This window comes from Heteronotia binoei, chromosome 5, assembly GCF_032191835.1.
Source record: "Heteronotia binoei isolate CCM8104 ecotype False Entrance Well chromosome 5, APGP_CSIRO_Hbin_v1, whole genome shotgun sequence".
NCBI lineage: Eukaryota > Metazoa > Chordata > Lepidosauria > Squamata > Gekkonidae > Heteronotia > Heteronotia binoei.
In genome coordinates this window covers 172,388,803-172,405,075 of record NC_083227.1, presented here as the reverse complement: position 1 = coordinate 172,405,075, position 16,273 = coordinate 172,388,803, and the positions used below count along the sequence as shown (strand labels likewise).

The 16,273-nt window shown below is 47.8% G+C and overlaps 1 protein-coding gene across 1 annotated transcript in view; it reads right to left on the bottom strand.

Moving 5' to 3' along the window:
- DNAH9 (dynein axonemal heavy chain 9) overlaps positions 1 to 13,832 on the bottom strand; it is a 636,923-nt gene extending 623,091 nt beyond the window's left edge. The window contains exons 1-2 of the mRNA XM_060238867.1: positions 13,392 to 13,832; positions 12,488 to 12,505 (exon numbers count right to left, since the gene is read on the bottom strand). Of these exons, the coding sequence (XP_060094850.1) occupies positions 12,488 to 12,505; positions 13,392 to 13,832 (459 nt within the window). The remainder of the gene's footprint in view (positions 1 to 12,487; positions 12,506 to 13,391) is intronic.
- Positions 13,833 to 16,273: the final 2,441 nt, after the last annotated feature.

Here is a 16,273-nt window from a genome sequence, read left to right as displayed (position 1 = left end):
GACAGGAAAGTGAAATTGTAACAGATGAAGAGAGGGCAGAACTGCTCAATTCCTACTTTTCCTCAGTCTTCCCTTCTGAAGGAAACAGTGCTCAACATGACAAAAACAGATGATGAGCAAACGGAGTTGCAGCCTAGGATCAGCATAGGGGTAGTAAATAAACACCTACTTTCTTTAAATGAAACAAAGTCCTCAGGGCTGGATGAACTGCATCTCAAGGTACTAAAAGAGTTTGGGGACATAATTTCTGAGCCTCTGGTCATTACTGTTAATTTCTTGGAGAACAGATGAGATGCTGAAAGACTGGAGGTGGGCAAATGTTGCCCCCATCTTCAAGAAGGGGGGAAAGGAGAATCCAAGTAACTACCAAACTGTCAGCTTGACATTTATACTTGGAAAAGTTTTAGAACAAATCATCAAACAGTCATTTTGAACATTTAGAAAAGATGGATGTGATTACTAAGAGCCAGCATAGATTTCTCAAGAACAAGTCATGTCAGACTAACCTCATCTTCTTTTTTAAGGAATTTACTACCTTGCTGGATCAAAGGAATGCTGTAGATAAGGTTTTTCTCTCTGGGCGATTTCCCACACAGCTTACCGAGGAGCGAAGTCCCTCCTCACCAGGCAGCGTCTGCTCGGATTTCCCACCAACTGCTCCGCGGAAGCAGGAAGTGCCGGACCTTTTGCATCTCAAATGGAAATCGCTAAAACCCTAGTTTAAGTTAGCGACACAAAAGGTCCAGCACTTCCTGATTCCGCGGAGCAGTTGGTGGGAAATCCGAGCAGATGCTGCGCGGTGAGGAGGGACTTCGCTCCTCGGTAAGCTGTGTGGGAAATCGCCTTCTGTTTCAGTAAGGCTTTTCATATGGTTCCACATACTATTCTTGTTGATAAACTGGTAAGATGAAGTTTAGATCCTATTACTGTTAGATGGATCTGTAACTGGCTGACAGATTGCACCCAAAGAGTGCTTGTGAATGGTTCCTCATCCTCTTGGAGAGGAGTGACAAGTGGGGTATCTCTGAGATCTGTTCTGGGACCTGTTTTGTTTAATATCTTTATAAAAGATTTGGATGAAGGAATAGAGGGAATGCTTATTAAATTTTCAGATGATACTGAATTGTGAAGGGTAGCAAATTGTCAGAATCCACGTCTCCTGCCATGTTTTACTTCCTGAGTGGGTTTACATACAACATAACTGTTATTGCTTTACTACGTTGTATGCTATGTACTGCTATTGTACAAGGTTATTTCGCCTCTCACAGTGAGGCTGTTAACGGCTTCCTGTGAATGTGGGGCCTCTCCCCCTCCTTCCTTTATGCCATCTGGAGGCAAAGACTGGGAAACAGGCTGGGAGATAAGGCGATGAGTTCACTGTGAACTGTTTCATGAAGAGTTATGTCTTTGAAGTTCGGGGTGGGAGGAAGCCCATGTTTTTCTGAAAGTATTTACTGCTGTCTGTAGTTTTCATTTTTTACTTCTGGTAAGAAATCCGCATGCACAAGTCTGAACTAGTAACATATCAACAAAACTTCCCCTATGCTTTCATAAGTAGTCTGAATGTTACTTGGCAAAACCTTCCACATACAGGAGAAAACAGTCAGGATACAGGATGATCTCGATAGGCTGGAAAACTGGGCTAAAACAAATAGAATTGACTTTAACAGGGATAGATGTAAAGTTCTGCATTTAGGTAGGAAAAATTGAATGCATAATTGTAGGACGGGGGTGGGGTGGGGGTGGGCTCCCTCTGGGAATCCTACCCCCCCCCAGGGAAAGTGCATGCGCAATACATAGCCTCTCCTCTCCCGGTGTAGTGAACGCCGCGTGGTCACTGTCTGGCTATGCCTGGCAGATGGTCACTGCAATGGCCTCTCCTGCATTACTGCATCCGTAGCAACACCTTCTCGCTGGTCCCCCCCGTTTTCACAGAGTTTGCTACGTCATGGTGCGACCGAATGTCCGGCGGTATAACCGGATGGGCAGGCTGGGCCCACCAACCTCGCCAGCCTAAGAGAAGGAAAACTCTAACATCAAACCCGGGCAGATAGAGCTCGTTAATGTAACACCTACCACCTGGAGGACTCGCTGCCGGCGTCCCGGCTTACTGGGCCATGGCAGATGACCCCCAGGTGAAAGGGTGGAGCCAGTACTGCGCACACTGCGATTCACCTAAAAAATTCCTCTGCGCAGGCCTGAAGGGCATATCCGTACACACAACCCACAACGCATCAAGTCCTGCAGCGATGGGCAAGGGGCGAAACGGCAAGTGGAAGGTGCCACTGGAAGCCGCAGTCCCGATCCTGCATGTAGGCGGTTCAGGGTATTGGTCACCTGATGCTAACCCGGAGACGAAAGCATTTTTCGGCAGCACCCTGAACGACCAAGCAGCCTTATCTAGGGACAGCACCGCTTGCTCCACACGGAGAGAGGCCTAGAAAAGGTGGCCTAAACAAAGCTCGTCTCCCCCCCCCCCAGTTGGCTAGCCGCGGTCAACGGGCATCCTTACTTGCGATCGAAAAATAACAACAAAGAAAAGGCATGCACCTGCCTCACAAAGTGTGCAAAGACTAAAGCTTGCGTGTTGGAACATCAGAACCATGCTTGACACAGTAGGCAGTGGTCGCCCTGAACGACGCTCTGCTCTAGTTGCCCACGAACTTCTCAGGTTGAATATCGACATAGCAGCTCTCAGTGAGGTCCGTTTCCCTGAGGAAGGTAGTCTTCAAGAACACGGTGCTGGCTATACCCTCTACTGGTCGGGTAAGTCAAAGGCTGAGAGCCGCCTTTGGTCAGGAGCTTCATGGTCAGGAACTCCATTGCCTCCAAACTCGAAAACCTGCCAACAGGTCACTCAGATCGCATCATTTCCATGCGCCTCCCACTTCAAAACAAGCAGCATGGAACACTCTTCAGTGTGTATGCCCCAACCCTTCAAGCAGATCCTGCAGAAAAGAACAAGTTCTATGCTGATCTACGCAACCTTGTATGGAAGACAAGGTGATCATCCTTGGCGACTTCAATGCCAGAGTAGGTAAAGACTCGGAAGCCTGGAAAGGAGTACTTGGCAAACACGGCATTGGCAACTGCAAAGACAACGGGCGCCTCCTGCTAGAATTCTGCATGGAGCACCAGCTCACCATCACCAACACTATCTTCCAGCAGAAGAACAGTCTGAAGACAACCTGGATGCACCCACGGTCCAAGCACTGGCACCTTATCGACTACATTCTGGTGCGCCAGAGAGACCTTCGAGATGTCTTACACACCCGAGTAATGCCCAGCGCAGAATGTCATACGGATCATCGTCTTGTACGCTGCAATCTCTGTCTTCACTTTAAACCCACACCCAGGAGAGGAGGTATCCCTCAGAGGAAGTTTCAGGTTGGCAGCCTTCAGTCAGCCGAAGTTAAAGCTGCCTTCCAGGCAAAACTCCAGTCAAGAATTGAGGACCCCAGTTGCCCCACAGACCCTTCTCCAGAAGCACTCTGGGAACACCTAAAAACTACCATCCTGCAGATCTCTGAAGAAGTCCTCGGGTTCTCCACAAGGAAGAACAAGGACTGGTTTGATGAGAACAATCAAGAGATCCAAGAATTACTGGCAAAAAAGAGATCTGCCTACCAAGCACATCTTGCTCAGCCCTCCTGTCCTGGGAAAAAAGCAACCTTTCGCGCTGCATGTAGCAACCTCCAGCGCAAGCTTCGAGACATTCAGAACGAGTGGTGGACCAAGCTTGCAGAGAGAACCCAGCTGTGTGCAGACACTGGTGATTTAAGAGGGTTCTACGAAGCCCTGAAGGCAGTATATGGTCCATCATATCAGGCTCAGAGTCCCTTGCATAGTGCAGACGGCCAAGTGCTCCTCACAGACAAGGCATCCATACTGAACCGGTGGTCGGAGTATTTTTGGGTTCTCTTCAGTGCCAACCGCGTAGTTCAAGATTCAGCAATCCACCTCACCCCACTTCAACCGGTGAAAACAGAGTTGGATGAGATCCCCACCCTAGAGGAGACTGTTAAAGCCATCAAGCAACTGAAAAGTGGCAAGGCAGCGGGAGTTGATGGAATTCCACCAGAGATCTGGAAGCATGGGGGCACAGTACTACATAGCTCACTTCACAAAGTACTTCTCACCTGCTGGGAACAAGGCAAATTACCACAGGACTTTCGCGATGCAATCATCATCACCCTATACAAGAACAAAGGGAAAAGTCAGACTGCTCCAACTACCGGGGGATAACCCTGCTCTCCATCGCAGGCAAAATCCTTGCCAGAATACTCCTGAACAGACTGGTGCCCACCATTGCAGAAGAACTCCTCCCAGAGAGCCAGTGCGGCTTCAGAGCTAACAGGAGCACCACCGACATGGTATTTGTTCTCAGGCAGCTCCAAGAGAAATGCAGGGAACAGAACAAGGCTCTGTATGTGACTTTTGTCGACCTTACCAAAGCTTTTGATACTGTTAGCAGGAAAGGCCTGTGGCAAATCTTGGAACGTTTAGGATGTCCCCCAAGGTTCCTCAGCATGATCATCCAGCTACACGAAGACCAGCGAGGCCAAGTCAGACACTGCAATGACCTCTCGGAGCCCTTCCCAATAGGCACAGGTGTAAAGCAAGGCTGGGTTCTCGCGCCAACTCTCTTTACGATCTTCTTTAGCATGATGCTTCAAAGAGCCGCAGTAGATCTAGATGATGACGATGGTGTATACATCCGCTATCGCACCGATGGCAGCCTGTTCAACCTGAGGCGACTAAAGGCCCACTCCAAGACAATGGAAAAACTCATCCGAGAGCTACTGTTTGCTGATGATGCTGCACTCATCTCCCACTCGGTATCAGCTCTGCAGCATATGACGTCCTGCTTTGCAGAGGCTACCAAGCTATTCGGCCTAGAAGTTAGTCTGAAGAAGACAGAAGTTCTCCACCAGCCTGCACCCCAGGAAGATTATCACCCTCCCTGCATCACTGTGGGTGAATCAGTTCTGAAGACAGTCCAGCAGTTCAGCTACCTGGGGTGCATCATCTCCTCAGATGCCAAGATCGACAAGGAGATTGACAACAGGCTGGCAAAGGCAAACCGTGCCTTTGGCCGACTGCACAAAAGAGTGTGGAGCAACAAGCATCTGAAAAAAGGCACAAAGATCAATGTTTACAAAGCGGTTGTGATGACAACCCTCATCTACGGCTCCGAATCGTGGGTTTTATACCGTCATCACCTGCGACTCCTTGGATCCAGGGGTCTTAGTGGACCATACGCTGAACCTGAGTCAGGAACGTGATACAGTAGCTAAAAAGGCCAATGCAATTTTGGGTTGTATCAACAGAAGTATTATATCCAGATCACACAAAGTGATGGTATCACTTTACTCTGCTCTGGTTAGATCTCACCTAGAGCAGAAGTGGCCAATGGTAGCTCTCCAGGTGTTTTTTTGCCTACAACTCCCATCAGCCCCAGCCAGCATGGCCAGTGGAGAGCTATTATTGGCCACCCCTGACCTAGAGCATTGTGTTTAGTTTTGGCCAGCACAATTTAAGAAGAATATAGACAAGCTGGAACGGGTCCAGAGGAGGGCAACAAAGGTTGTGAGGGGTCTGGAGACCAAGTCCTGTGAGGAAAGGTTGAAAGAGCTGGGTATGTTTAGCCTGGAGAGGAAACAACTGAGAGGTGATATGATCACCATCTTCAGGTACTTCAAGGGCTGCCATATAGATGATGGTGTAGAGTTGTTTTCTGTTGCCCCAAAAAATCGGACCAGAACCAACAACTTGAAATTAAATCAGAAGAGTTTTCAGCTAAACATTAGGAAGAACTTCCTGACAGAGTGGTTCCTCAGTGGAACAGGCTTCCTTGGGAGGTGGTGGGCTCTCCTTCTTTGGAAATTTTTAAACAGAAACTTGATGGTCATCTGACAGCAATGCTGATTCTGTGAATTTAGGCAGGTCATGAGAAGGAGGGCAGGGGGTTGGACTAGATGATTCTGGAGGTACTTTTCAACTCTGATTTTATGGGGGAATCTTAGAATCATAGAGTTGGAAGGGATCACCAGTGTCAAGTCGGCAGATTCAATAACGAGTCGTTGTTGATACAAAGAAACTACTTTATTGATACTGATACTTGAGGCTAGGCCAGTATTAAAAAGACTAAAGAATAACCTGTAGATACATTGCATATAAGGGACACTTCAAAGGGATTCCTAAGGGGGGAGGATTATGCAGGGAACATTCACACATTGATGTTACCAATTCGTTCTCAGGCTGCATGGCCTTGATCGTAGTGGGCTCCTGACTCCCTTCCGAGAGCCAGGCCTGAGAAGGCACAGATAAGACTTTCACATCTTTCCATTTCAAAGCAAGGCCACTCACTACAGGAAGGCAAGGGTAGGGAAGGTATGAGCTAGCAGCATTTGAATATACTTTGGTTCTACCCAGAGTGCTCTTTAACTGAGCCAGAGTTATAGACAGACTTGACAATCTAGTCCAACCCCCTGCACAATGCAGGAAACTCACAAATACCTCCCTCTAAATCCACAGAATCTTCATCACTGTCAGATGGTTATCTAACCTCTGTTTAAAAACCTCCAAGGAAGGAGAGCCCACCACCTCCTGAGGAAGCCTGTTCCACTGAGGAAGTGCTCTAACAGTCAGGAAGTTCTTCCTAATGTTGAGCCAGAAACTTTTTTGATTTAATTTCAACCCATTGGTTCTGGTCCTACTTTCTGGGGCCACAGAAAACTATTCCACACCATCCTCTATATCAGCGTTTCCCATTTGCAGGGTCACTATACCAGGCCATGGAAGCCTCAATACCAGGTCACAAGAAAAGCCAAAGCTAGCCCCACCCCCAGCAAAGCATGAGCTCTGCTCTGCTTCCTTCCTTTCCCATCTCTCTGTTGTGCAGAGAAAAGCTAGGCATGAAGACTGACACAGGCTGCAAAGCCTGAGCTTTGTTTTCCTTCCTTCCATCCCCCACCATCTCTGTGTTGTGCAGAGAAAAGCTAGGCTAGAAGACTGACACAGCCTGCAAGGCCTGAGCTCCATTTTCCTTCCTTCCATCTCCCAACGTCTCTGTGTTGTGCAGATAAAAGCTAGGCTTGAAGACTGACACAGGCTGCAAAGCCTGAGTTCTGTTTTCCTTCCTTCCATCCCCCAATGTCTCTGTCTTGTGTAGATAAAAGCTAGGTTTCAAGACTGACACAGGCTCCAAAGCCTGAGCTCCATTTGGCTTCCTTCTATCCCCCAACGTCTGTCTTGTGCAGAGAGGAGCTGGGCTGCCTCTCCTTTGTTCTCCCCCCCCCCCGCCCCAGTGTTTGAAAGAAAAGCTGGAGTTCACTGGCACTTTAGACCCATGAAGTGTTCTTCAAGCTATGAGCTTTTATGTGCCTTGCAATATGTTCTTTTGGGGAGATTTCCCCAGGAGGCCTGGGCAGCAAAGAAGGGTGTGTGTGTGTTTTTCATCCAGGAGGGGTGGGGAGTGGGCATTCCAGTAGCTATTTTTTTTTTTTACCACACGACCCCTGGGCAGAATTGTTGCTGCTGGGGTCATCTGATGGTAAGGCTTTTTCCCCCCCTTTATCCCCGCTTCTTTATTTCTTTCCCTGCAAATGATGCTCTGTCTGTATTTTTTGTGCTGGGGGGGGGAGCAACAGTGCAAGGGCTTCTAGTTCCCTGGCCACATTGGTAGACATTCTGGTGCTTTTGGGGCATTGTGTGAGAGAATTTTGGACTGGATGGTCCACTGGCCTGATTCAACATGGCTTGTCATGTTCTTATGTTCTTTCTTTCCATGTCTTTCTTTTCTTTTCTTTTCTTTTCCTTCCATTTCATTCTTTCCCTTGCTTTCCCGTTCTTTTTCTTTCTTTCCTTCCATTTTTACTGGATGAAATTTTTTACTGTTCATCATACTGTTGTTGCAGACATAGGAGCTCTGCCAATGAAAAGTTGGCACCCCCAGCTGTAGACAGCTGACCTTCCTATGAGATTTCTATGTGAGTGAATGAGAGGTATGGGGCAGAAAGAGATTACTGGAGATTACTGCTGTATATCTCAACAGCACTGGAAATGATAGTACTATGAACTTGGCACCATTTTACTGGTCCTGCTTTTAACAGCTATCTGACACCAAAATTAAACTCCTCCTTAATACTATACTCCTTAATAATACTCCTTTCATACTATTTAAAAGTATGAAAGAAGTTCACTGGCTAAATATCTGCACAACAGGTTGCTTTTAAAGGCATGGGAAACACAGCCAGTAAAAAACTACAAGCCCCTTATAAATATCCTTTTAGGGATAACTGCAGAAAAGCTTGTATGAACTTCATGTAACTTTACTTTACTTTATTCGATTTATATCCCGCCCTACCCCACCGAGGTGGGCTCAGGGCGGCTTACAACAATAAAAGCTAACAGAGGTCGATTTAAATACGATTAAAATTATACAATAAAATACATAAAAACCTAAAAATACATAAAACTCACATCGATATACACTATGCTACTATTCCTTAAATCAGTCCTTCAAATTTCCAATATTCAGTAATCTGATGTTTAAGATTTAATATTCAGGCATTCTGCTCACAGTTAATTATATGCCAACCGGAAGAGGGTTGTTTGCTTGAAATTAATTCATTAATTGCAGTACAATTCTCTGCTGCCTTTCACAGCAATTTCCCAGTGTTTCAGCCAAGGAAAAGTATGAAAAATAGATGACAAAAGATTTTCTTGAAACCAAGCAAGCTTGGTTGTAGCTTGAGGCAGGGTTCCAGTAGTAGCAGCTGAAGGAAGGGCCTACTAAATGTGTCAGCATATTTTGAGGTAGAGCAGCGTCCAGGGCCAGTGTGGGTGGTACACAGTGCTGGCATTCCTGATGGCAATGGCAACAGCACTCCCAACTGCATACACTAGCCAGTGCTGTTGAGGAAGGGGTGTGTAGGTAGTGCAGGCAATTGAACATGGGCATTAGAAGTGGTTGCAAGCTGGAGAAGAACACACAAACAGATAAGTGCATGCAGGTGTGGGGGTGGAAACAGAGGACCCTGGGAATGTATGAAAAAGTTGCAGACCACCCATTTTCCACCCCCATTTTGGCTCAGCATGAGTTCCAGAGAGATTTTTCTAAAAACCAAGTTACTTCAGAAGAAGAGGCAGGTTTGGGGGAGTGCCCTGGAAATGACATCACAGGAAAAGGTAGAGTTCTGGTTCAGTGTGCCCTGGAAGTGATATCACTTGGACCTTGACCTGGAAGTGACATCACATGAAATGATATAATTCCTGTCTACTGGCTCCACCCCCAAAGTCTCCTGCCCCTACCCCCGAATTTTAGCAGGCCACGAAGGAGAAGTGTAAAAATAACCGGGCCACAGGGGAAGGGGGGGAGTTTGGGAAACCTTGCTCTATATGACAGCCCTTGAAGTACTTTATAGTGATCATATCCTCTCAGCCACCTCCTCTCCAGGCTAAACATGTCCGGCCCCTTCAGCCTTTCTTCATAGGACTTGGTCTCCAGACGATCTTCGTCGCCCTCCTCTGGACTCATTCCAGCTTGACTATATCCTTCTTAAAATGTGGTGCTCAAAACTGAACACAATACTCCAGGTGAGGTCTTACCAGAGCAAAGCAGTGATTAAGTGTGCAGACTCTTATCTGGGAGAACCGGGTTTGATTCCCCACTCCTCCACTTGCACCTGCTAGCATGGCCTTGGGTCAGCCATAGCTCTGGCAGAGGTTGTCCTTGAAAGGGCAGCTGCTGTGAGAGCCCTCTCAGCCCCACCCACCTCACAGGGTGTCTGTTGTGAGGGGAGAAGATACAGGAGATTGTAAGCCGCTCTGAGTCTCTGATTCAGAGAGAAGGGTGGGGTATAAATCTGCAATTCTTCTTCTTCTTCTAGTGGAGAAAATTCATTCTCCAGGACAGTGGAGGAAAGTGCAGCTCCATAACCACATCTGATTTGCTTAAGCAAATGTTACCAGCCCTAACAGACTTCTTTACCATTTATATGAAAATGTTAAGAGTTTACAAAAAATAGTACCATTTATCAAAAGTAACCCAGCACCAACAAAAAGCCAGGGGATAACATTTCAGTTCCTCCAAGGCTAATTGTAACCATTAATAGCACCAAAATGAAAACTGTGTGCAAAGCAATTGCACAAATATGGAAGTCTCCTACAGAAGTTGAGTGGATGGGAAAGAACTATGAATTTATTCTGACAGCTGCCAAGGGCAAAATTAAGACTTATAAAGTGAGACAAGTGAATGGAAGAAAGAAGCCAACAGCCACAAGTAGGAACTATAGCTTCAGTGTATTCCCTTTTGGAGTAAGGTTGAAGTTCTCAAACACTGGAAGAAGAAGAAGAAGAAGAAGAAGAAGAAGAAGAAGAAGAAGAAGAAGAAGAAGAAGAAGAAGAAGAAGAAGAAGAAGAAGAAGAAGAAGAAGAAGAAGAAGAAGAAGAAGAAGAAGAAGAAGAAGAAGAAGAAGAAGAAGAAGAAGAAGAAGAAGAAGAAGAAGAAGAAGAAGAAGAAGATATTGGATTTATATCCCGCCCTCCACTCCGAAGAGTCTCGGAGCGGCTCACAATCTCCTTTACCTTCCTCCCCCACAACAGACACCCTGTGAGGTGGGTGGGGCTGGAAAAGGCTCTCACAGCAGCTGCCCTTTCAAGGACAACCTCTGCCAGAGCTATGGCAGACCCAAGGCCATGCTAGCAGGTGCAAGTGGAGGAGTGGGGAATCAAACCCGGTTCTTCCAGATAAGAGTCCGCACACTTAACCACTACACCAAACTGGCTCTCTATTAGAGATTTGGCTGACCCAAGACCATGCTAGCAGGTGCAAGTGGAGGAGTGGGGAATCAAACCCGGTTCTCCCAGATAAGAGTCTGCACACTTAACCACTACACCAAACTGGACTGAGATATATGGATCAACAACAATAGGGAACTGCTTTCTCTAGGGCAGGGGTGTTGAACTCATTTGTTATGAGGGCCAGATCTGACATAAATGAGACCTTGTTGGGCTGGGCCGCGTGCTTCATAAAATGTAAGGCCAGGTAGTGGAGACATAAAGTTTATAAAGGACACAGACAAACATGATAAAGCTTTTTTTAAAAAGCTTTAAATAAAACATGCTTAAAAGATTAGCATTCTTGCTAATCTTATTATTATTTTATTTATTAGCATTCTTGCTAATCTTATTAATTATTATTTTATTTAACAATCTCTGATAACTGAAAGAAGCAAGAGAGAGGAAGAAGGAAGCAGGCATGCTTGCGGGCCTGATAGGAGCCCTCCAGGGGTCTGATTTGGCCCCCGGGCAGCATGTTTGACATCCCTACTCCAGGGAATGTAAGTGTTCTCACCAGTGAGTCCCCTTTTTTCATTTCACCTGCCTCTGCTCACCAGACACTTGGTCCAGTAAAACAGGGAAGAGACTCAAGATGTAAATAAGACCCAAGACTTGAACTGGGAAATTGACAAGCAGAGAGTAGGAGGAGGAGTTGCTTGGTCCCTGCTCTTTGAATCAATGCCTTGACTAGCCAAGTGGGGCTGTGACTTCTTATTGTCATCCCCCCAGCCCTGAAATCACTTGCCTTCATTTTCCACTTCTTGCTCCAGACAAGGAGAGGCTGCCAACCCCTCCTCTAGCATTGTTATCACTCATAATTAGCCTTCTTGCCCCCCTTCCTTTGTAACCACAGACATAGGATGAGACCCCTGCATCCCCTAGTCCCACAGGTGAGGAGTAAGGGACTCTCAATGAAAGCATCATTAATATCCTTTTATTCTGATCCACTGTATTGTTAAGCAGAGCAGCATTACCAATAATTACATACTTGAAATATTTTATAGTACGGTAGCAACAACAGTGCTCATATAGCGCAAATAAAATTGATTTGCAGACATAAGAAGAGGCAAAGAAAAAAAAACAGGAATATGTGAAGCTTCCTTATAAAAAGTCAGACCATTGACCCATTCAAAACCAGCACTGTCTATTCTGGCTGGCAATAGCTTTCCAAGGTCTTAGGTAAATGAGTGTTTCCCAGCTACCTGAGAGCGTTTTACTAGAGATGGTGCAGGGATTCAACGTAAATCCTTATACAAGCAAAGCATGTGCCCTAAAATGAAGACATGGCCCCTTCCATGTACTGATGACAGCAAATAGATCCCAGTAGGCAGCCGTGTTGGTCTGAAGCAATAGAACAAAGCAGTAGACAAGTGCACCTTTAAGACCAACTAAGTTTTATAAAATAAAACTGCATTTCCTTGATTGGGGTTCTAGGTTTTGCATTCCTGTCCCTCAGCCACTTTCTGAAGAATAAAAAGGAACTACTCTTCTTAAAATCATTTTGTTCTAATTGTACTGTCAGCAAACAAACCAGTTATATTTAAAAGTAGATATCTACAACCAGTTTTCCCACTACCATGTGCAGAAAGTGCATTGCAGGAATACAGATGTTATTATCTTCAGGACACCTGTCCCTGCCTACCAGCTTCTGCATCTTTACCTGCACAGAAGGCACAAATCAGCAGGGGATGAAAGAGGACCTGAACCGGAGTTGCTCAGATACAAATCAGCAGAGGATGAAAGAGGACTTCTGCTTTGAAACTGGCTCAGCCTACCCAAGGAGCTGAAATCCTGGGAGAACAGATGATGACTGGGGCTATAAAGAGAGCACATTAGTCTGTTCCAGCTGGCAAGGCCAGGAGAGAATGAAAGAGGTTCCAGGTGCTTCCTGGCTGACTGTCCACCTGGCATTGTACCTTTCTTCTTAAGGTCAAATTGTCTGTACTATTAGCATTCCATAATTAAGGGCATGTTATTTGGCCCTACGAGAAAGGCATGTTAGGGATTATGTGTCTGGGGACAGTGAAAGGCGTGGTTAACCGTTTGGCTATGCTGTTTCCCCAGTTATAAATACCTCACCCAGACTGCCTGATGCCCCAGTAAGGAAGAAAAAATACAGGAACAATGAGGGCACCACCACAACCACCAGTGGGTGTTTTGACTGGGGAAATAGTGCAATGGGGAGCAGAACAGTAAAACAGCATCCCTAGCTTGTTAATCCCATATGGCACATCAGGAACTCCAGCCCAGAGAATCCAGCGCCACATGGAATCCAGCTCCTTTACCAGCTTTTTTAAAAAGAAAAAAACTTCTGAAAAAGTCTGCGGACCTCCAAACCCTGCTGTGTGGGAGCTAATTAGGATCACTGGAGTCAAAAAAGAAAGGCATTGTCCACCTCGTGTAGTGGCTAGACCATCAGACCACCCTCTGGGAGAGTCGGGTTCCAAGCTTCATTCGGCAGGGGAAGCTCCCTTGGTGCCCTTGGGTGGCTCCCTTTCCCAGCCGCTGCAAGGAGCAGCCTCCCGCCTGCCTGCCTGGCTGCCTACCTGCTGCACGAGGGCGGCGAGGTGCTCGAGGGGCGCGGCGGGCAGGTCCCCGCACAGCAGCAGCGGGCCGGCAGAGGGCGGCCGGCGCACGGGCCCGGGAGCGGCGCGCAGCAGGAAGACCCCCTCGGCGGGCGGCGCGGGGAGGAGCTGCAGCTGCCCGGCGGCGTCGCGCGCGACGAAGAGCAGCGGCTGGGCGGGGTCGCCGCTCAGGAAGGCTCGCAGCAGCTGCCGCGCTTGGGGTCCCGCCGCGCCCCGCGCCCAGCGCCCCGACTCCACCCGCAGGCTGCGCGCCACGCGCTCCCCCAGCCGCCGCCAGCGCGGGTCGCCCTCCGCGGGGCTCTCCTGCTCCTCGCCGCCCATGCTGCTGCCCGCCGCTGTTTGGGGCCAGGCGCGCCCGTTGCTGGGGCACCCGGGACGCCGCGGGGCGGAGAGAGGAGCCATTGGCTGCAGCGCTCCCCTCCTTCCTTCCTCCCTTTCGTCCCCAGGGCGACCCTGCAGCCTGCAGCCCTGGCGCTTCCTTCGCCCTCAGGCGGAGACGTTCGGCCGGGAAACGCTCGACAGCCAACTTGGCCCGTGCTTTGGAAACCAGCATCCAGCATTTCCCCTGCAGACACCAGTCAGTCAGTCATGCCCCGGCCCAGTTTCACCTAGGGAACCATACGAGGAGCAGGGTTGGCACAAAATGCGGAATGAGGTGGGGGAGGGCACCCCCCACTTCGAGGGAATCCCCCTTGGAACATTGCTTTTCATGACAAACTCTATACAAGTAGCAGAGTGACACCACGGGTTCAGGTCCAGGCACTACGATTTAAGAAGGATCTAGACAAGCTGGAACTTGTCCAGAGGACGGCAACAAAGATAATGAGAGGTCTGGGAAGGAAAGGTTGAAGGAGCTGGGGATGCTCAGCCTGGAGAGGAGGCGGCTGAGAGGTGATAGGATCACCATCTTCAAGTCCTTGAAGGGCTGTCCTAGAGAGGATGGTGTGGAATTGTTTTCTGTGGCCCCAGAAGGGAGGACCAGAACAAATGGGTTGAACTTAAATCAAAATAGTCTCCAGCTCATCATTAGGAAGAACTTCCTGACCATTAGAGCAGTTCTTCAGTGGAACAGTCTTCCTCGGGAGGTGGTGGGCTCTCCTTCTTTGGATGTTTTTAAACAGAGGCTGGACAGCCATCTGACAGCAATGTGGATTCTGTTAATTTAGGGGGGGGGGGCACAGTATTTATGAATTCCTGCATTGTGGAGGGGGTTCAACTAGATGACTCTGAAGGTCCCTTCCAACTCTATGGTTCTATGACAACCCTTCAAGTACTTGAAGATGGTGATCATATCACCTCTCAGCCACCTCCTCTTCCAGGCTAAACATCCCCAGCTCCTTCAACCTTTCTTCACAGGACTTGGTCTCCGACCTTTCACCATCTTTGTAGCCCTCCTCTGGACCTGTTCCAGCTTGTCTATATCCTTCTTAAAATGTGATGCCCAAAAATAAACACAATACTCCAGGTGAGGTCTTACCAGAGCAAAGTGAGAACCATCACTTCATGTGATCTGGACACTATAATTCCGTTACTACAGCTCAAAATTGCATTTGCTTTTTTAGCCACTGCATCACACTGTTGACTCATGTCCAGTGTATGGTCCACTAAGACCCCTAGATCAGGGGTCCCCAACCCCCAGGCCATGGACCAGTACCTGTCTGTTAGCAACTGGGCCATGCAGGGCCTCACCACCCCACACCCCGTGGTGCCCTGCCCCCCCGTGGCGGCACCTCCTCCACCCCTAATTCACAATTTTAAGGCTCAGAAAGGGGTGGTGAAGTGACACCTTCCCCGGGGTCTTTAAAGGCCAACCCCCCTGCCAATCAGCTGATGGGTGGAAAAAACACAGCAAAGGAAGGAAGTGGGGAGGAAGTAAGTGGGGTGGAGGCAAGGGCAGCGCTGCTTTTTCAGCAGGTTGCTCACCACTGCTGCCCCCAGCGGGGCATAGGAGTCCACCATTCGGTGTGTTTTCCCTGCTGATCAGCTGATCGGTGTGGGGGGGTCAACCTTTAAAGAGCCCGGGAATCACTCCACTGCCCTTTGCGGAGCCTAAGGGGTGGGGTGGGGTGTGCAATCTGTCAACCAGTTACAGATCTTGCTAAGCGTAACAAGATCCAAACCACATTTAACCAACTTGTCAACAAGGATAGCATGAGGAATGTTATGAAAAGCCTTACTGAAATCAAGATAAACTATGTCTACAGCATTCCTCTGATCCAGCAAGGCAGACACTTTCTAAAAAAAAGATCAAGTTAGTCTGACATGACTTGTCCTTGAAAAACCCATGCTGGCTCTTAGTCACAGCCATCCTTTCTAAATGTTCCAGGACTGACTGATGATTTGTTCTAAAACTTTTCCAGATATAGATGTCAAGCTGACGGGTCAGTAGTTACGCAGATCCTCCTTTTTCCCCTTCTTGAAGATGGGGACAACATTCACCCGCCTCCAATCTTCCAGCTCCTCTCCTGTTCTCCAAAAAGTCTCAAAAATAATAGCTAGAGGCTCAGTAATTACATCAGGAAGCTCTTTTAGTACTCTTGGATACAGTTCATCTGGCCCTGAGGACTTAATTTCATTTAAAGAAACTAGGGGTTTGTGTACTACCCCTATGCTGATCCTTGGCTGGAAATCCACACCCTCATTATATGTTCTGCTTTTGTCATGTTGAGCACCGTTTCCCTCAGAAGAGAAGACTGAGGAAAAGTAGAAATTGAGCAGTTCCACCCTCTTTTCATTACCTGTTACAATTTCACTTTACTGCCCTCACAACGGGCCTACCTTGCTCTTTTTCTTAATCTGAACATAAGAAAATAACCCTTTTTTTGCTGTTTTTAGCATCTTTG